The sequence below is a fragment of the Rhincodon typus genome, chromosome 33 (assembly GCF_021869965.1).
Source record: "Rhincodon typus isolate 14 chromosome 33, sRhiTyp1.1, whole genome shotgun sequence".
Lineage (NCBI taxonomy): Eukaryota > Metazoa > Chordata > Chondrichthyes > Orectolobiformes > Rhincodontidae > Rhincodon > Rhincodon typus.
This window is the reverse complement of record NC_063364.1, coordinates 20337357-20359020: the sequence shown is the minus strand read 5'-3', so window position 1 is coordinate 20359020 and position 21664 is coordinate 20337357. Positions and strand designations below refer to the sequence as shown.

The 21664-nt window shown below is 40.8% G+C and overlaps 1 protein-coding gene across 1 annotated transcript in view; it reads right to left on the bottom strand.

Annotated features, from left to right (window-relative positions):
* Positions 1–19253, bottom strand: part of gldn (gliomedin) — a 36900-nt gene extending 17647 nt beyond the window's left edge. The window contains exons 1-4 of the mRNA XM_020530772.2: positions 18652–19253; positions 7108–7159; positions 1183–1209; positions 958–1056 (exon numbers count right to left, since the gene is read on the bottom strand). Of these exons, the coding sequence (XP_020386361.2) occupies positions 958–1056; positions 1183–1209; positions 7108–7159; positions 18652–19227 (754 nt within the window). The 5' untranslated portion in view covers positions 19228–19253. The remainder of the gene's footprint in view (positions 1–957; positions 1057–1182; positions 1210–7107; positions 7160–18651) is intronic.
* Between the last annotated feature and the right edge of the window lie 2411 nt (positions 19254–21664).

Below are 21664 nucleotides of genomic sequence, written 5' to 3'. Positions count from 1 at the left end.
GCTCTGCACCTTGTTGTCTCAGATTTTCCAGCATCTACAGTTCCTACTATCTCTCACTCAGAACATAGTTGACCTAGCCAATTAGACAGATGAGACAAAATTAATTATCAAATATTTTGTTGCTGATCAAGTGATCTGGGTTTAATACTTTTTTTTATTCATTCATAGGATGAAGGTGTCGCTGGCTAGGCAGCATTTACTGCCCATCCCCAATTGCCGAGAGGGCAGTTAAAAGTCAATGACATTGCTGTGGGTCTGGAGTCACAGGTAGACCAGACCAGGTAAGGATAACAGTTTCCTTTCCTAAAGGACATCAGTGAACCAGATGAGTTTTTCCAACAATTGACAATGGATTCATGGTCATCACTAGATTCCTAATTCCAGATATTTATTAAATTCAAATTCCACCATCTGCCATGGCAGGATTTGAACCTGGGTCCCCATAACATTATCTGGGTCTTTGGATTAACAGTCCCGTGATAATACCACTAGGCCATTGCCTCCCCTTCCATCAACAAATTTCTTATTTGTGTACAAGAGTATTTCAAGTGCCTTAAACAGGTAAATATGTCAGTTAGGAAAGGTGAAGCTCAAAATTAGTCAGTGCTAATAGCCGACAACTGCTCGGGACAATGTTCCACACTATTCCATTGCCCAAGGGTCGGTTAGTTCAGTTGACTCAAATAAAGCCAGCAACCTGGGATAAATCACTGTAACAGCTGTGTAGCTCATGGAGTGCCTGGCTCTTCATCACACCTCATTCTTGTGGAGTGGTTACCCTCAAGCTGTACATAACCAATTGGTTCTCTCTAATGGAGAATGATGTCCTATGCGGATTATGGCTCATGTTCCATTGTTCACCCTCTCCTCAGCAAAAAGTACCTGTTGCAAATGCACAGGGAATACTGTATCTGTGGCCAGCTACTGATCTGTACAAACACTTAAAAGATTCACTACCTTTCCGAGCTCGTTTGCCTTCCTTTCCAGGTGGTCCCGGAAGCCCAATAGGTCCATCTGAGCCATTAACTCCTGGCAATCCATCTAAACCTGGACGGCCTTAAAGGATATTTCAGTTAAATACATAACAGACAGTGTCTAGAATCTTTATCCTGACAAAAGCTAGCTGAAGTTTCTCAGCTGCTTGAAAGAATAATGTTGAAGTAAATTATTAATAATTCTTACCTGGTGGTCCAGCAGGTCCTGGTGGGCCTGTTTTATACAATGTAAAGAAGCAAATTTGGACAAAGTTACTGAAAAAAATAGTTTTCATAACCAGTATTAAAGGCCAGTACATTGTACCATGCCCTTACTATAAGAGAAACCACTTAATTCCATTAGTTTGCACTATAGTGGACAATCAAATGGAGTAAATATTGATTCAACACTGGATGATATCAATTTTTGACTTACCAAAGAGCTGAGGGACTGGTTATTGGGCTAAGGAAAGCTTTTGAAAGTAGTTAGAGAAGATTGAAATCTCTTATGTTACAACATTTTTGCATCAAATTTCTCACTTTCTTTCCTTTCCTCAATGCATGGGCTCTCCCCCCACCACCCGAGGACAGACCCCTCCTCACTCACTCCAATCTAACCAAAGGAGATAAGGTGACTCATGGATTCGGCCATCATAGACATTGTATGGCAACAGGCCTAGTTACAGCTGGGTTCATCCCAGAAGCAGTGGGAGGACATCATGACCCCAGCTGGCAAAGGGGCAGGTGTAGGGAAAGTCCACCAAAGGGCTTCCCCGTGAGCTTACTCCAGACAGAGGCAGGAGGGCAGCTCGAATTAGCTATATCATTACCCTAGTTAATGACGTACCTTCGCCACCTCCAAGCCAGCTCCCATTGTTTCATGGGCACATTCACTCAGACACCTCAAAGAGGCTGCACTTCATTTGGACCAATCAGCCTATCATCGGTTGAATATAATCCCCTTGAGGATGATTTCCAAGTAAAATTATGACAGGCTTCAAAGGCTTTGGAGTATTTCAGGATAACCAGCATAGGTTGGTAAATAGCAAGTCATGCCTGACAAATTTAACACAGCTCTTTCCAGGTATAACAGCGTGTATCAATAAAGAAATCACAATGGATCCTACATATTTCACACTGTGAGTAGTTAGAATATGGAATGCACTACAAGGGGGTTCTGCTATAATACGATAGGTGCTTTCCTGTGAAACGACACGATATAGAAAAATTGTGCTATAGAAATAATGGGTTTAGGGGCAGACAAAAATGTCACTCAAAATCACTCAAAAGCCTAACACAAAGGATAGCACAGTTTGAACAAATGTTTAATTCACATGTAATAATGAAGTAACAGTAAATTTGTCACTATGTTGAAAAAAATGTCAAGATGACTTGATGGGGGAGGAGGTTTTGAGGTTCCTCTTTGTTAATGCAGGGCTGAGGGTCATCGTCATCATCACCATCACCATCACCATCACCACCTTCAGATGCAGTTGTAGCTGTAGGGTTAGAGCGAAATATAGTTAATCCAGAAGTGGGTGGCTATGGTTCTTTGACTTCTGACTGTTTCTTGGGAGTTAGCTTGAAAAAGACATCCAGTTTTTGCCCTTTTTCTTCTTTCATGAAGAAGCTGTTCATAAAGGTGCCAAATAAGATCTTATTCCATGAACTGTTACTGTGCTGCGTTCTGCATTGTAATCATTATCCTCCAAGAGCTGCAACTGCTTCTCAATTTCCCTCAGGTTAGAAGACTAAACAGAAGTGGAAATCTCTCATGGTGCTACATCCTGGACTTCATCTTCTTCATCTCCAGCTTCCACATTCCCCTCAGCAACAAGTTGCTGTAGATCAGCTGTACAGAGGTCTTCACAGTGGGACTCAAGCAACTCTTCAACATCCTCACTCCACTTCTTCAAATCCAACTTGCTTTTCAAGATCAACACAATATTCTTTGATTCTTGGGAACTCCTCTGACGGATCAAAGCCTTTAAAATCTTGAAAAAACTCTGGGAGAAGCTTCCGCCAACTGCATGCAAGCAGTCCTTACTGACATCACCCCAGGTCTCCATGATAATGTCAAATGGATTCTTAATGTTAAAGCTTTTCCAAAATTGGAGAAGACTGTCCTTATCCCCTTCATTGGCTGCAATCAGCCTCTTAAATGTGCGCCTTAAATAATAAGCCTTAAAAGCTGCTATTGCACCCTGGTCCATGGGTTGAAGGAGAGAGGTTGTGTCTGGGGTGTGGAAATAGCACTTTGATGTTTTCAGAAAGTTCACCAATGGTGGGAGAATGGCTTGGTGCATTATACAGAATGAAGAGAATCTTGAAAACCACATTTTTTTTCTGTACTACTTTCTAAAAACATCTTCCAAAACATCAACAATAAAGTCAGAAAAAATTTGCTCCATCATCCAACCTCTTGCTTGACATAAAGTAGATGCCTAGAGTAGACTTAAGGTAACTTTTCAAAGCTCGTGGGTTGGCAGAGTAGTACACCACCACAGGCTTAAGCTTTAAGTCTCCACTGACACTGGCACCCAGCAGCACAGTCATACAATCCTTTGCTGCCTTAAAGCCTGCAGCGTGTGCTTTATTCGTAGAAATGTAGGTTCTTGACATTCACTTCCAGTATAAACCTGTCTCATCCAAATTGAAACTTTGATCTAAGTGGTAGCCTTCTTCATCAATTTTTTTTTTTTTACAATGGGAAGAAATGCCATTGCATGCTCCTCATCTGCACTGGCAGCTTCGCCACATAATTTTATGTTATGAAAAGTATAGCAGTTCTTAAAACCAGCAAACCAGCCACTGCTAGCACTAAAGACAGGCACATCTGCAGGATTTTTGGCTTGTTTTGTTAGATCTTCATAAATTGATAAGGCTTTTTCTTTTGTAGTGAAAATGGTGGTCCCAGATCGCTTCTTTGTTTGATCTTCTATCCACACACTTAGAAGCTGCTCCACTTCCTCAAGTTCCTTTGTCCATGGCCTTACAGACTTGCTAGCACTCAGACTTGTTCAAGCAATACAGCTTGTTTTAATCTTTTCTGCATTGTCTCTAATGGTGGGTAAGGTAGACCCCTTCATTCCTGTTGCAGAAGCAATATCACATGATCTCTTATTACGCTAAAAATGGCTTTACAACAGTTATCTCCTCTTCCAGCGTTATAGCTTTTCTTTTACATGCACCACTGACAATTTTATCACAGGACGCTTCTTATTACCATCCTTGCCAATTTGTCCTTGCATTTTGTGGGTAACACGGCAGAATTGTACAGCGCTCTGACAGAAAGTGCGAGGATCCTTGATGAAAGCGAGGGGACTCTTTCGGTGCATGCTCGGAACAAAGCCTGCAAACCGATCATGTGGATGTCGATGTTGGAATCGACAACATAAAGTTCGTGTTTTACAAATACTATTCCCCTATTCATCAATCGCGTTATAGTCAATTCACATGGCCGGCAAATGCATTATAGGAGAACCCCCTTATCTGGGAATGTGGGAAAGACAGGTTCAATTGAAGCACTGGAGAGGGCACTGGATGATTATGTGGATAGAAATCATGTGCAGGGATCTGAGGAAGAGGCAGGAAGTTGGCACTAGATAATAGAACCAGTGCAGAGCTGATGGGTTGAACAGCCTCCTTCTGGATCATAACAGTTCTGAGATTCTGTGATCCGGTTTACAGACTGTCAGAAAAGGCACTTGTTAATACGAGGGAGAATGTCTATGATGGACTGCTGCTGCACACTCTGACAGTGGCCCCACAACGCTTTCCAAATTAACTTTGTGGCTCCACAAAAATACTGCAGCCCCCTGCCATCACATGGTTACCCCTCATTGACCTTCCTATAAGCTTGGTAGAGAGTCCAATACCATAGACACAGACCCAGTGAGCTTTATCACATATCCAGGAAATGCAGCTCGCCAGAGACATGGATAAGTGGATCAGAACTGCCTTCAGCATTAATGAGGCATGCTGCGCCAACTCACCCTCATGGGTACTACTGAGCAGTACAAAGGTGATGTGCATGGGCCTGAAAGGGTTAATATGAAGGAACTCCATCAGCCTCACACACTATGATAATGTCATTTGTTTTTGTGGGCTGTTCAATCCCCATGCACTATGATGATGTCATTTGGATTTGTCGGCAGATCAACTTACCAACACAAAGGAGTAAGACTAAAAATCCTCAAGTCTCAGTAACAATGGCTCTCAGATCATCAATACAACCTGTAACTAGTTGCTAATGCGAAATGAGCTATATCTCATTAACCAAATGAAGACTCTTAATGTTAGACCAAAAAAAAAGTGGTTTCTCTCAACTGCACTGGACCACTGGTCCTCGATTTAAAGAGGATGGTAGCAGCTGCTCAGACAGTGCAGGGAGTTGTCATTCCCATACGAGAGAAGAGGGTCTTAACCATGTTGTATGACTCTGATTTTCAAAGAATGGAGGTCCACTGCCTGAACCAGATGGATGCTGTAACCACCTACAGAAACGTCCTTGTAGAGATGATGGCGAACAAGGTGGACTCAGCTAGTTATAGTCACTCACTTCTAAGGCAGCTCAGACCTGACCATGAAAATGCCTGGGCCCCACACTGACTCCTTCAAACAGTCGCAGCTCATTACAAGCCCAACTTACTGTTTAGCTGTAAAATGTCCCTAGCATTTCTCATGCAGGACGATCCATGCTCACTGGGTTGCTTCTTTGAGGTTGCAATCTTCTGGGTTTTTCTGATTCCCTTCCCCTCCCCACACCTCCCCCACTGGCTGAATGGAACATTTATTTTGATACAAATTCTAGAACTTTCTGAACTTTGAATATCTGACCTCTCAAATTCAAAAGAATGTCAAACACTGAGCGAAACAAACAGACTGTGTTGTTTAAATTTGAATTCTTTCTCACACATTCACATTCTTAAGCATACAGTCTTTCTAAAATTCATGTCTGCACCTCGTACATGCTCTCTCATACTTGCAATAATCTTTCAAAATGAATTTGATATTTCACTAAATGGCAGCATTTTTTTAATGTTGCATACTAGCTCAATTTTAAAGGCAAGCTAATGATTAAAATTATCCAAAAACACCTATTTTCAACAAAAACACAATTACATATTAAGTATGTTAAATTAAGTGTTTAGTTTTTTTATCATCAATTAGCTGTTTACACGCTGACAAATGTTTCTCAATAGTTTCATCAGTACCTTATCCGAAGTATCTAAGCATTCATCTCAGAGCATAGTCCATACATTGGGAAAGCAACAATGTTCAGATATTTAGACATTATCTACTGTGTTCATTTCTGGAATAAATATTCTAAAATTAAGATTGGGGAGGGGAGTGAATGGATTGATATTAAATTCATCCAATTAACTAAAGACAAGCATTCCTTAATCACGCCATACATAAGTGTGAAATATAGCGTGCCATAAATATGGAAACTTCATTTCAATCTGATATTCCACAAAAATTTATTGTTGAATGTGTGTGTATGTACACACACACACACACAGTGTGCACGCATGTATAGGAATAGGTACATGAATATATGTGGCACACGTGTGCAAGTGAGTGTGTGTTTGGAGGACATTGCTGTCGGTTATTTTGTAATATAAACCTCCTTGTCAGCTTGGGCCCTTCCAGATGGGTGGAAATTGAATCATCTATCTTCCAGACAAGAAATTCATTGAAGCATTGAGATTTACAAGAACAGTAACATACCAAAGAGATTAACTTTAGAGAAACATTTTCAGCCATCATAGACTTTATCAGTCCTTTTGTGTATCCGTGATGTTTACAGTTAGTATGCTATCCTGAAGTTCATATCAGCCAAGTCACCATAAAATAGATATGCAATCTCATAGATTGCTATGATAGCCTCACATAGCCGTACCATTACAACTTTTATAACACCAGCCAAATTGTGTATAGTCCCAAAACAAGGGCCAAAGAACACTCACGAATCATGATTTTACGCATTTTCTAAAACATTATCAAAAACACTTTTCTTAAATTGACTCGCTATACTTATAGCATTAAAGATCAGTTCATAGAAGATAAAAACACAATCCATTTTAATTTTCTGCTGATATTCCAACCGGAGAATTTTTCTGAGACGTACCTGTTAAGCATATTCCCCTTGTGCTGTTGCACAAATCCATGAAAATTCGAATCTTGAAGAAAAGTAACAATAGTTACAGCAAAAATGTCACAAAACATTATCGTACTTCCAGAATTGCCTATTTTTTAGCATCTAAAATATTTTAGAGACAGTGAAATGGCTTAGATTCAAATATTATGCCCACACATCTTCTAAACAATCTTTCTTATAATAAAAGCTGTCATTATGAGGCAGTTTGGCACAGAGGTTGGTGCTCAGCAGCTGGAATAGCAGAAAGCTTCTTGAATGAGTTGGTGGCTTATATAATATTAGCAGCTGCTGTGAGCTCTGATGATTTATCAGAAGACCTATAAAAGTCATCATTCAGTAATTAGATGAATCAGATACAGTACACTATTCATTACAATTCACCCATTCTGCCTAAAAATTAAGTGCAAATGACAGTGCAGTGTGGGAGTGGAAAAGATATTACCACTTCCTGGCTTCGAAGAAAAAGGTTGATTATTACAGCAAATTAAGAATTTGACCATACAACCAAATTCACATCAAGGTCAAGTAAATCTTTTTTGATTTGGGTTTTGTTTTTAAAATACAGGGTGCTACATTAAAGCAAACTGAAAAGTGACAACAAGTTTCTGGACATTCTCCTTCTAACAATCGGTTCTGGATCTAATGTTTCAACTATTCCAACATTATTGAACAGGACTACTGTAATTCTTTTAAATGATCGGTTTTTTAAAAAGGAGATTCAGAAATATGAATACAGGACAGTTAAAAATCCAGACAGTGCTGACATTAAGCAGATGGATAAATATCAATATGACATACAATGGCTCATAGAATCCCCACAGTGAAGGGGCAGGTCAGTCAGCCCAGCAAGTCCACACCAACTCTCTGAAGTGCATCCCACCCAGACTCAGCTCCCTACCCTATCACCCTGGATTTCCCATGGCTCGTCCACCTGGCTAACACATGCCTAGACACTATGGGCAATCTAGCATGGCCAATCCACTGAACCTGCACATCTTTGTGGGAGGAAACTGGAGCACCCAGAGGAAACCCATGCAGACACAAGGAGAATGTGCAAACTCCACACAGACAGTCACCCAAGGCTAGAAATTGAACCCAGGTCCGTGGTGCTGTGAGACAACAGTGCTAACCACTGAGCCACCGTGCCACACCAGCCTGGCTCAGTTTTAACTTGCTCCTATGTTCACTCCTGGGTGACAGTAATACAGTTAAGGTTTCAAGATTTTACTTTTCTTTTAACTTTTGAAGGCATTCGTTTCCAGAAATCACGAGCAAGGTGTTAGAGTTGAATAGGGTTTGTTTTCTTTCTAGTTTGCTGTTTGGCGTGGTTTCAGGCAGCTTGAGCCTGTTTTGTTTAATTTGTTCGTGGGATGTGGGCGTCCCTGGCTGGCCAGCATTTATTTATCCCTAGTTGCCCTTGAGAAGGTGGTGGTGAGCTGCTGCCTTGAACCACTGCAGTCCACCTTCTATAGGTTGACCCACAATGCCCTTAGGGAGAGAATTCTGGGATTTTGACCCAGTGACAGTGAAGGAACAGCAATATTATTTCCAAGTCAGGATGGTGAGTGGCCTGGAGGGGAACTTGCAGATGGTGGTGTTACCAAATATCTGCTGCCCTTGTCCTTCTAGGTAGAGGTAATTGTGGGTTTGGAAGGTGCTATCTGAAGATCTTTGGTGAATTTCTGCAGTGCACCTTGTAGATAGGACACACTGCTGCTACTGAGCGTCGGTGGTGGAGGGAGTGGATGTGGTGCCAATTAGGCAGGCTGCTTTGTCCAGGATGGTGTCAAGCTTCTTGTGTGTTGTTAGACCTGTAACCACCAGGCAAGTGGGAAGTATTTCATCACACTCCCTAACCTTGTGCCTTGTAGATGATGGACAGGCTTGGGGAAGTCAGGAGGCGAGTTACTCGCTGCAGTATTCCCAGTCTCTGACCTGCTCTTGCAGCCACTGTGTTTATCTGGTGGGTCCAGTTGAGTTTCTGGCCAATGGTAACCCCCAGGATGTTGATAGTGAGGGATTCAGTGATGGTAACACTGTTTGATGTCAAAGGGTGATGGTGATAGCCTGGCATTTGATGGTGTGAATGTTACTTGCCACTTGTCAGCCTAAGTCTGGATATTTTCCAGATCTTGTTGGCCACGTCTCTGTATTATTCAACAGGAAGTATTGTCTAATATTTAATTCTTAAACATATTTCTTAGCAATTCACACTTGTTCCCTACAATCTCCATCAGTAGGCAATGGCCTAGTGGTATTATCGTTAGACTGTTAATCCGGGGACCCGTGTTCAAATCCTGCTATGGCAGATGGTGGAATTGGAATTCAGGAAAAACAATCTGGAATTGAGAATCTTATGGATGACCATGAATTGATTGTCAGGGGAAAAATCCATCTGGTTCACTAATGTCCTTTAGGGAAGGAAGCTGCCATCCTTACCTGGTCTGGCCTACATGTGACTCCAGACCGACAACAATGTGGTTGATTCTTAACTCTGGGCAATAAATGTTGCCTAGCCTGTGACACCCTCATCCTGTGGATAAATAAATATTATTTCAAAGGATACTCTTCCTTATCATCTCTTAAATAAGAGCAATTGGCAAATAGCACATAGGAACAGTTATAGGGTATTCAACCCTCTTATGGCTGTTCTAATTCAATTAGATGATGGCTGTTCTGTATTTCAGCCTAGTTCACAGACACACATGCTGAACAAAAATGTATTAATTAGTTTTGAAATTTTCAATTGGTCAAATCTCAACAATCTCTGAGGGAAAGAGACCTCACAATTTTGACTACATTTTGAAGAAGTGTTTCCTGTGAGCACATATTGGAAGGCATACACAAACATTCAAAATTAATTCATTGTCGTAAGAATATGGTTTCTATAATTTCAACGGAGTGAGGAAGGAAGTAGGAACTTGCAGAAAGAAATAATTTTGTGCATCAGGCAGTTGGCAAAGTTTCCACTGTTAATACGACTCTGTTAAACAGATACCACCTGTAGTTGTCTAATGATGTCAAAGATCAGGCATGGCAGGCCTAACTCGAAGTGGTTTTCAGAATCTGCTTTTCATAATGATGCAATAAATGTGATAAGCTATTCAATTAAAGATAAGAAATATAGACTTATGTGAAGAAACACCCTATCACAAATTGGTGTTTCAATGAACTTTTGAAAGGGTTTCAAACAACATAGTCATTAAACTGCAAATGTGCAGCAAAGCTCTGGCTCCAGAGCACTTTTTAATCTTCATAAACTTTCTAGAGGAAATTCTATTTTGATCTTTAATGCTTGTTGTAAACCAATCACAGATATACCACAATTTAGTTTCTACATCAAGTTGTTTTAGACATATGTTTAATGTTACTCAAACACTTAAAACATCAGTTATATTTAGATTAATATTGATAATATTTTGCTCTTAATTCCATAATGACAATATAAAAAGTGCTTTGAACATAGAGTTTTGTTGATACAGTAGTAACCATTCCTCCATCGGAATACCCTGCAACTCATATGCTCCACTTGCTGCATTTTCCAATGATGAAGCCAATTGTAATGCCTGTTTGAAGTCCAGTTGAGCTTCAGCTAGTAGGCATTTTCCATTGTTACATCATTAATCCCACATACCAAATGGTCTCTAAGCATTTCATTAAGGGTTAAACCAAAGACATGCTTCTGCCAGTCATCTAAACCTAGTCAAAAATCCCAATACAGATACGCCTCATTCTTGGATTGCCAAGTAAAAACAGTAGTGTCTCAGAATTAGAGAAGGCTTGGGATTGTAATATTTCTTAACTATGTCCATCAGTTCTTGAAAGGTTTTAACTTCTGGTAATTTAGGGAATGTTGGACTCCTAATAACAGAAAAAGCTGCAGCTCCACAGCCTGTCAGGAGAATTACACATTGTGGCAGATGAAAAGCAATGTCGTTTGCCTGGAAAATAAAATGCATTCTTTCCACATACTGGGCACAGAACTTAACATCAAGGGCGAAAGCGTCAAGCTTCCCAAACAAAGGCATGATACCAAAAGATGCTTACCCCAAATCAAAGACAACTGTTGCAAGCAAATTTCTTCAGGAATGGATTTTACTCTCAATCACCACTGAGTCTGACATCCTCTCACCCAAATAGCAGTCCTTGTCTAGTACTGCCTCTTCAATGTCAACTATCAGACTGTCAGTATCTCTGACACTCCCTTTTTTCTCCATCAGCCAGGGCTCCCTGATTCACCCAGATTAACAACTCAAAAAAAAAGGGCTGAGTTGTTAGCACTGCTGCCTCACAGCACCAGGGACCTAGGTTCGATTCTACCCTCAGACAACTGTCTGTGTGGAGTTTGCACATTCTCCCTGTGTCTGCGTGGGTTTCCTCCGGGTGCTCTGGTTTCCTCCCACAGTCCAAAGATGTGCAGGGTAGGTGGACTGGCCATGCTAAATTGCCCATAGTCTTCAGGGATGTGTAGATTAGGTGGGTTACGGGGAGATGGGTCTGAATGGAATGCTCTGAGGTACGGTGCAGATTTGTTGGGCCAAAGGGCCTGTTTCCACACTGTAGGTATGCTATGATCTCTGAAACTCATATTCTATGAGGTACAGTTGGCTGACATTGTTACAATCACCACAGTGGTATACCCCATCTTGCTAGTAACAATATTTGTTTTGTATCCTGAAACCACTTAAACACTTGCAGGAAGAATTTGACTGCTGAATTTATATATTGCAAATCAATAAACGTGTCCTTCCCTAGTGTTTTGAAAATGCTGACATCACTAAAACAGGTCAGCTGGTCATTTGCCTCCTATTGTACAATCTTGCTGTATGCTAATTGGCTGTGGTGTTATAAAAACTGAAAGGTGTTTCATTTGGTCTAAAGTATTTGTCTATTTCCTGAGGCTACTTAAAGTACAGCTACACTCTCACAAATCTGGCAATCCTCAGGATGAGCACTGTGCCAGATTTCTGAACTTGTCAATTTTCAGAGAAAAAAAAATTGGAATGTGCTAATCCAAATAGGAACAACTTAACCTAGTTAATGAGGAACGCAAGGAAACCAACTGATAATATGATTACAAAGCACTTTAGATTAATGGCCATGTTCCTGCTGGTATGAATTCACTCTCGAGCAATGAGATTAATAACTCTTTCATGCCTCTCCCTCTTCCTTTCATCATTGCAGCCTGTTTAAATTGAGAAAAGATCAAACAAAAAGATGCCCAGTTTTAGGTCAATATTATTTTTTGGGTAGTCCCATATGTCAGAATGTACCTCAATTATATAGATGCAAGGCTTTCTGTCTTTTTCCTCTGTACTGAAACTTTCTGCAGTCTGTCTCCATTCAAATAATATACTGCTCTGCTATTCTCCCTGCCAAAGTGAATAACTGACATTGTGCCAAACCATATTTCATTTGCTAAGATTTTTCCCATTCACTTAACTTGTCTCTATCCCTTTCAACTCTATGTTGCTTTCCCATGTATTTTTGTGTCATTCATAAATTTTGCAACAGTACATTCGCTTACGTTATCCAAGTCTTTAATATATTTTGTAACCAATTATAGCTCCAGCACTCATCCCTGTGACACTCCACTAGTTACAGACTGTCATCCTGAAAATGTTCCCTTTATTCCAACTCTCTGTCTTCTATTAGTTAGCCAAACCTCACCACTAGCTTATTAAATAGCCTTACATGCTGTACCTTATCAAACACCCTTTCAAAACATATTCCATATACTAGTTTCCCCTTTATCTCTCCTGCTTGTTACCTCCTCAAAGAATTCTACCAAGTTTGTCAAGTATAATTTCCCTTCCCGAAGCCATGCTGACTCTGCTTGATTATATTATCGCTTTCTAAATGCTACAAAGAACAAAGAACAATACAGTGCAGCCACAGACCCTTTGGCCCACTAAGCCTATACCCATTCCTAATCTTTATTTAGACCACTACTTACTGTCCAGGTATGGTATCTGTACCACTGTTCGCCCCCAATTCATGTGTCTATCAAGATATGCCTTACCCATTGCTAATGTACCTGCTACACCACCTCCACTGGCAGTGCTGTCCAAGTACCCACTATCCATGGTGTGAAACATTCCCCCTCTCACCTTGAACCTGTGCCCTCTTGTAGTATTTGTTTCCACCCTGGGAAAAACCCTCTGACTATCCACCCTATCTATGCCTCTCATAATTTTGTAGACCTCTATCAGGTAGCCCCTCAGCCTCCATCTTTCCAGTGAAAAACAATCCGAGTTTATCCAACCTCTCCTCATAACTAAAACCTTCCAGACAAGACAGAATCCTGGTAGACCTTCTCTGCACCCTCTCCAAAGCATCCACATCCTTCTGGTAGTGTGGTGACCAGAACTGCATGCATAATTCCAAATGTGGCTGAACTAAAGTTTTGTACAGCTGTAACAAAACTGGACAATTTTTATAACTGATGCCCCGGCTGATGAAGGCAAGTGTGCTGTATGCCTTCTTGATCACCTTATCCACCTGTATTGCCACTTTCAGACATCTGAGGACCTGTGTGCCCAGATCCCTCTGTATGTAGACCTCTATCTAAGAGTTCTGCCATTTATTGTGTAATTCACACCGGAATTTGATCTTCCCAAATGCATCACCTCACATTTGTCCAGATTAAACTCCATCTGCCATTTCTCTGCCCAAATCTGCAATCTATCTATATCCCACTGTATCCTTTTGACAATTCTCACTATCTGCAACTCCACCAATTTTGGTGTCATCCACAAACTTACTAATCCTACATCCACTTACATTTTCCTCCAAATCATTTATATATATTACAAACAACTATGTTCCCTGCACAGATCCCTGCAGAGCACCACTGGATATTAATCTCCATAACAAAATGCATCATTCCACCGTTACTCTCTGTCCACTCTACTCCATGAAGATTGATGCAAAATATTTGTTCATTTCCAAATACCTTGTGTGCATTTGAGTAACGAGCTACTAATGTTGAGTTTATTTGCCATTTTTCCCTCCATTTGACCCAATTTGCTGTTTTTGTTTAAAGTATCATAGAATCCCTACAGTATGGAAGCAGGCCATTGAGTCCATCAAGTCCACACTGACCCTCTGAGGAGCATTCCACCCAAACCCAATCCCAACCTATCCCTACTACCACACATTACCCATGGATAACCCACCCCTGGACACTGTGGGCAATTTAGCATGGCCAATCCGCCTAACCCTGCACATCCTCAGACTGTGGGCAGAATGTGCAAACTCCCCACAGACAGAGGGTGAAATTGAACCCAGGTCCCAGGTGCTGTGAGGCAGCAGTGCTAACTACATAGCCACCACATCACACTTGTATACTCCTACACTTCCTGACCCACTTTGGGTATAATTATCTAAATAGCTGCCCTGCAATACCTTGACAGCCTTATTTTCCCTCTCCCGACAACCTCACAGCGCCTCTACACCCATATTTAGTTTAAAGGCCTCTCTTGAGGACACCAATTTAATTGAGGGACAGATACCTGAGGGCAGAACCAGCTCCTCCCTATTTTCTGTTGTCCCCATCTCCACGGAATCATGAAAATCCAGCCTATAGAGTAATAACATGATGCATCATAGGAGAGAGCCATTTGACCTATCATGCCTGTGCTAGCTCTTTCAAAGAGTTGTCTGATGAGCACCATTCAAACAGACAAACGTACAAATTCGGAGCAGAACTACACCACTCAGCCCCTCAAGCCTGCTGCACCATTCATTGGACCATGGCTGATCTGATCACCCCACATTCCCACCTACTCCCGAAAACCTTTCACCCACTTGCTGATCAAGAACCTATCGACTTAGCCTCCAAAATTTTCAAGGAATCCGCTTCCACTGCCTTTTGAGGAAGAGGGTTCCAAAGATTCACAAGCCTCCATGAGAAAGAAATTCTCTTCATCCCGGTCATAAGTGAGCAACAGCGTATTATTAAACAGCGAGCCCCTACTTCACATTTTCTCACATGTGGAAACATCCTTTCCACATCCACTCAGTCAAGAGCCCTCAGGATCTTATGTTTCAATCTAGTCAACTCTTACTTTAAACTGCAGCAGACACCTCTGCCCTTTCCCTAGGGTCCTACAAATTCTTCCCCTTTGAAGTATTTATCCAATTACTTTTGAATGTAACTATTGAGTTTGCTTCAGGCAGATCACAACAATTCTCCGCTCAAAAATATTTTCTGTCATCTTGCTTCAAGCTCTTTGCCAATTGTCATAAATTTATGCCGTCTTGTTTATGACCCACTGCCACTGGAAACAGTTTCTCCTTAGTTGCTCTATCATGCATGTAAACAGCTTTGTTAAATCTTCCCATAACTGTCACTGCTGTAAGGAGAAAAAAGCCCAGCATCTCCAGTCTCTCCATAACAGTGAGAGCAGAATATTCCCAGCCCCTGAGTGATATGGACAAATATAGCAAGATCAGAAAAATGAGGCTCATGACGCCGAGACAACAAGTCCAAAATATCCACCCAAGGTTTTAACTGTGAGATGACAATCTCATTTGTGAGTGGAAAAGGGCCTATTTGGATGCACTTCTATCACTTTATTATCTAATCTCACCTCGTTTATATGTGGTTCACTATTCAACCATGCAGCTGACGTCAAGAGAACTTGCTCAGAGGAGTCTGTTAACCTGGCAATTTTGGTAGGTGAGCCCAGGGGCATTGTGGTCAGGGAGCTCAGACACAGAAACATAGAATATAAGAGCAGGAGTAGGCCCGTCAGCCCTTCGAGTCTGCTCTACCATTTAGTATGATCATGGCTGATCATCCAACTCAGAACGCTGTTCCAGCTTTCTCCCCATACCCTTTGTTCCTGTTAGACCTAACCATGAGTGTGTTCTGGCCGGCATTGGTGCAACACAAACATTACTTGCTACTTGTCAACCCAAACACTGATATTGTCCAAGTCTTGCTGCACTTGGACATGGACTGGTTCAGTATGTGAGGGCTTATAAATAATGTTAAACATAGTACAATCATCCGTGGACATCCACACTGCTGACCTTATGATGAAAGGGAGGTCATTGAAGAAGCTTCTGAATATGGCTGGGGCTTGGGGCACTATACTAAGGAACTCCTGCCCCTATCCCTGCACTGAGAGGCCCAGGTTCAAGTCCCACCTGCTCCAGAAGTGTGTAATAGCATCTCTGAACAGGTTGATTAGAGAAATAGGCTAAGTAAAAAAAAAAAAAATCCTGAAGAACTCCTACAAAAATGGCCAGGAGCAAGATAACTGGCTTACAACAACCACAACTATCTTCTTTTGGACAAGGTATGACACCAACCAGTGGAGAGATTCCCATTGACTCCAGTTTTGCTCGGCCTCCTTGATGCCATACTCGGTCAAATATGGCCTTGATGTTAAGGGTTGTCACTGTCATCTTCTATGTAAACGTAGTTGGAATCCTATGCCATCAATTGTTGCAAGTAGCCCATAGTTTGTATGTTACTAAATAAGGAAGTGAGGGAATGTTCCATTTAAGCAATGGTTAAAAGGTTACTAATTGCGAAACTTAACTCCCTGTGGTAAGCTTAATAAACAATCAACATGCAAATACAGGAACTTCATGAAAATTACTTGAAGGCTAAGTTTATGACCCTTTCTTCACAAAACTTTACAGCAGGGCAGCACAAATAATCTGGTAACTTGTGATCACTCACAGTTCGTGAGGTATTGCCGGCCAAGGTACTAACCAATTTGAGCATTAACAATGACTGGCAGTATTTGGACATGATTATTTCAACAAAACCTGACCCGATCTCAGAGCCTTAAATATGATTAAAGTAATTTAATTAATTTATTTACATTTTAAATGCTGCTTAATTTCTTTCAGGTTGTTAGCTATAGTTCGTCAGTAATACCCTTGAGTCTTTATGAGAATTCTCATCTGTTACTCAAAGTTTAATCTCAGGAGATACTTAGATTCATTTTACATTGCAAAGTGACAATACAAACATTAAACTCTCCATTGTTAGGCATGGCCTTAAGTGTCCAGACTCCCCCATCCGACTCAATGTGAATAGCCACTTGTGAATGAGGGTGTTGGACCTATTGGAAGTAACACAGATCCACAGAGAATGACCCATGTTCTGGAAGACAAAATCCATTCTCTCCATTTCAATTGGTCCAGTAGCAAAGACTATGGTTTGTCTCATTGTCATCTAAATGATTTCAAGGCTTTTAAATACTCAAAAATCCATCCCAACTTTCAATTATTGGTCACATAAAGTCCAGACTGTGGTAGGGAAACTATTGGATAACATTCTGAGGGACAGAATTATTGTCCACTTGGAGAGCCAAGGATTAATCTAGAACAGTCAGCATGGCTTTGTAAGGGTGAGATCATGCCTAACAAATTTTTTGAGGAGGAGACTTTGTGTGTAGATGAGGGTAGTGCAGTTGGCGTGGTGTACATGGACAATCCGTCAGGCTTTTGATAAGGTACCACATGGCAGGCTGGTTAAGAAGGTAAGAGCTCATGGGATCCAGGGAAACTTTATCAAATTGGATCCAGGATTGGTTAAGTGACAGGAAGCAGAGTTTATTTATGACTGGAAGCCTGTGTCCAATGGCTTACTATAGGGTTGGGTGCAGGACCCCTTACTATGTGCATCAATAATCGAGGCATGAATGTTAGGAATATGGTCAGTAAGTTCATAGATGACATGAAAGCCGGTGGTATGCCAAATCGCAAGCAAGAAAGCCTTACAGTACAGAATATAGACAGACTGGTCAGATGAACAGAACAGTGGCAAATGGAATTTAATCCTGAAAAGTGAAAGATGATGCATTTGGGAGGACTAACAAAGCAGTGTAATATATGTTGGATGGAGTCACTGTCTGAAAGAGAGGTAGAGGTGGAAACCCTCAATAGATTTAAGAACTATTTTGATGAGCATTTGAAACACCAACACATACAAGGATAAGGGGCAAATGCTGGAAAATGGGATTAGATTAGGTGGATGGTGATGATTGGCCTGGACATGATGGGCTGAAGGGCCTTTTTCTATGCTGTAAAAACTCCAGTGTATTTGAGAGTCTCAATCTCCCAGCAGTCTGAGCCCACAACCCAATATTTGAAATGTAAAGCATGTCTGGAGTAAAAGAGCTCTTACAGCTTTAATGGAACAGGTCACGTCACACTGCTCCATCTCCTATCTGAACAGTTTGAAGCTATCCTGGAGCCGGGCCACAGATATATCCTCTTTCCTAAATCCTTTTAATACACTTCCCCTTCTTCCAGAATTGAAGAGTCAAATTTCCTTTATACAATTGACTGGCTATAAGTGAGTTAAGATAAATTAAATGGACAAATAGGCTCAAACTCAATGTCAAGAATTCAGCTTTCCGTTTCTTCAAAATTACTCCTATAATGTGCTGATTGTTAACAAAAAATAGACTAATTGTTTTGTGTCCCATTTGGTTACATCTCGTTTTGAAGGGACTCAGTATAATTAAAATTGACTGTGTGCCTTACCGGGATCCTTGAATAAGTCATCATCATAATGCTGTCCTCGGTCTCCGCATGGCTCTTCGGCTGCTGGTGGCTTCTCTTATTGCGGTTCCTCTGCTCAGTCCAGCCAGGGTCCTCTTGGCTCAGGCGAGAGATGAACTCCATGGGCCAGCTGTCTGTCAGTTCCTCCAGGCGGCTGGTCATAGCTGTCTGCTGCTTCCTCAGGCCATTGCACTGCACAAAAAGATAAACCAGCCCAGCGCAGTTTAACAGGGTGACCAGGAACAGGCCCGAGAGGAAAACATTTGTTTTCACTGAGCTGGACCGTGCTGCCTGGAAAGTCATGTTTTGTATCGCACGGACAAGGAGCTCAGGGCTCCCAGCTTGACTGATCCCAGCCTGCAGAAAACGCCCTGGCGATCTCACCCAATCTTCCCCCGGATAGCAGAATGCATTGACTGGCACCTGATTTATATGCAGGTTCTTCGCCCTTTCTGCTCTGCGTCTGGAGTGGAGGCTGCTTTCGAGATTAATCACATTCATTTTATTCATGCCCGATGTGCAAATCACACAACCATGGCATTCAGAGACCGGATTCATAACTTAGATCCGAAGCTTACAGGACGGTTTCATTCACATTGTGCAATGTGCCCTTAAACCGATACAGTCTATTTCCACATCTTCCAGTCACAGAGATGAAACTTTCTGTCTTATTTTGCTGCAGTAAAGCAACAATGTACAAATCTAACAGGCTCAAGTCCGTGGTAATATACTGCGGTATCCTTAATAATAAACTATTCCATTTTTAATTCCTGACTTCTACTTCCTGATGTTATTTTGTTGCTGCCTTTTCATATTCTGCTGTATCCCTAATGTTAAAACATTCCATTCCTAATTTCTGTTGTTAGTCAACTTGTAAAATTCTTTTGTATCCCTAATAATACCCTGCTGTGTCCCTGATACTGTCCCATTCCATCTCTCTTCATATATTAGAGACATAGAGTCATAAAACATGGAAGCAGACACTTCAATCCAACCGGTCCATGTCAAATATAATCTAACTAAACTAGTCTCATCTAACTGCACTTGGCCTGTATCCCTCCAAATATTTCCTATTTAGTATTGATCCAAATGTCTTTTAAACATTGTAACTGTACCTGCATCTTCCACTTCCTCTGAAAGTTCATTCCACGCATGAACCATGTAAAAAAAAAAGTTGCCCCTCATGTTTCTTTAAATCTCCTTTCATCTTAAAAATATACCCCTTAGTCTTAAAAACCAGCCCCACCCCACCCCCATCATAGAGAAAAGACACCTGCCATTCTATACCCCTCATAATTTCATAAACCTCTGAAAGGTCACCCCTCAAACTCCTACACTTCAGCCTATTCAGCCTTTTCCCATAATTCAAACTCTCCATTTCTGAAAACTGTCTGGGAAATCTCTTCTGAACCCTCTCCAGCTTAATAATATCCTTCCTATGACAGGGCAACAAGAACTGGACACAGTACTCCAGAAGAGGCCTGTACAACCTCAATATGATGTCTCAACTCCTATGCTCAAAGGTCTGAGCAATGAAGGCAACCACGGTAAACACCTTTTTAACCACCCTGTCTACATGTGATGCAAATTTCAACGAGTTATGTAGCTGAACACCTAGATATGTCTGTTCTACAACACTACGCAAGATCTTGCAAAGCCCTGCTACAAATCTGCTAATATTCTGCTGTAGTGATCCTAACCTGCTGTAAACACCTTCATAATATCTTAGTCTTGTCCCAGTGCTGTTCTGCAGTACCTTCTGAATGTTCTATTAAAGATCCAAAGTAAATGTTCATAGAAAAGCAGAAACAGTTACAAGAATTAATTTGGACAGGATGTTATTATGAAGTAGAGGTCTATGAAATGGCTCCGATATTAATTCCTTCATGACCCGCAATAAGACATGCAACTCTAGGGGTAGAGACCTGGTACAATGACTGTTTAGGTATGTTTTAAAAGCATTCTTATCACAATATTTGATGCTTTAAGTGTTTTAAGATGGAATAGGTCACTTGCTTGCACCCGAATCCAGCTACTTGAAACAATGCAATGATATTCATGCCTTTGAGGAACTCCATCCCGTCAATGTTCATACAATTGCATCCTTAGGATATACCTACATGTAATAACCAAAGATTTTATATAAATATAATGATAAGAAAGTGGCTGGAGTTAGATTAAGATGGATGTGTGAAGACTTGAGTAAGCTAGAAATGACAGCTTCAACTCATCAGGTCAATTGCATAGTTTCTGTGCTGTAGCCTCAACATAGCTTTTAAATGAAAGAAACAATTCTCTACATTAGCCAATTTCTATTCATTAGTTGTAAAAGTTACTTTTATAGAATTTGGGTAAGGTGTTTAAGAAAGTTGCCTAAAAGCACTTAGGTTCATATTCTAAAAAAGTGACCTGTGTAAAATGATACAGAGCTAAGGCTTTGCCTTTAACTTAAAAAAAACTGGGAAACTATTTGAATGCACAAAATAAATCTGTGTGGGCAGGCTAAAGGTTAAGACTATAGTCAGACTTATTATAACTAGACACAATATTATGTACAGACAGGGATTTTTTTCATTGTGGAACTCACCCCAGACTAAACTGTGAAAGAAACAGAAATACAAATGGATAGTGATGAGTACAAATACACACTGAACTTTGTTCTTAAAGATAAAGGGACAGTTCTGTTCAACCGGTAAAAGATCAAAGAGCTTTAATGACGCATATCATCAGAAATCCAAGGCAAAATAAAAGTTTGTGTTTAATGAATGGTGATACATTTACTGTGTATTTGAAATATTGATGACAATAGTTCAGATTGTTCTTAGTTTTGGCTCAATAGAAGATTGAACCAAATACGAGACCAAGGTGAATTACTTTCTACAGAAGAAAACTGCTTAATACCTTTGAGGTCTACAGAGATATTCCTGCCACAAACTTCCAAAGGATCAGTTGCAAAAAGATTTTCAGTTAAAGTAGGATTTAAGGCTGCATTGAT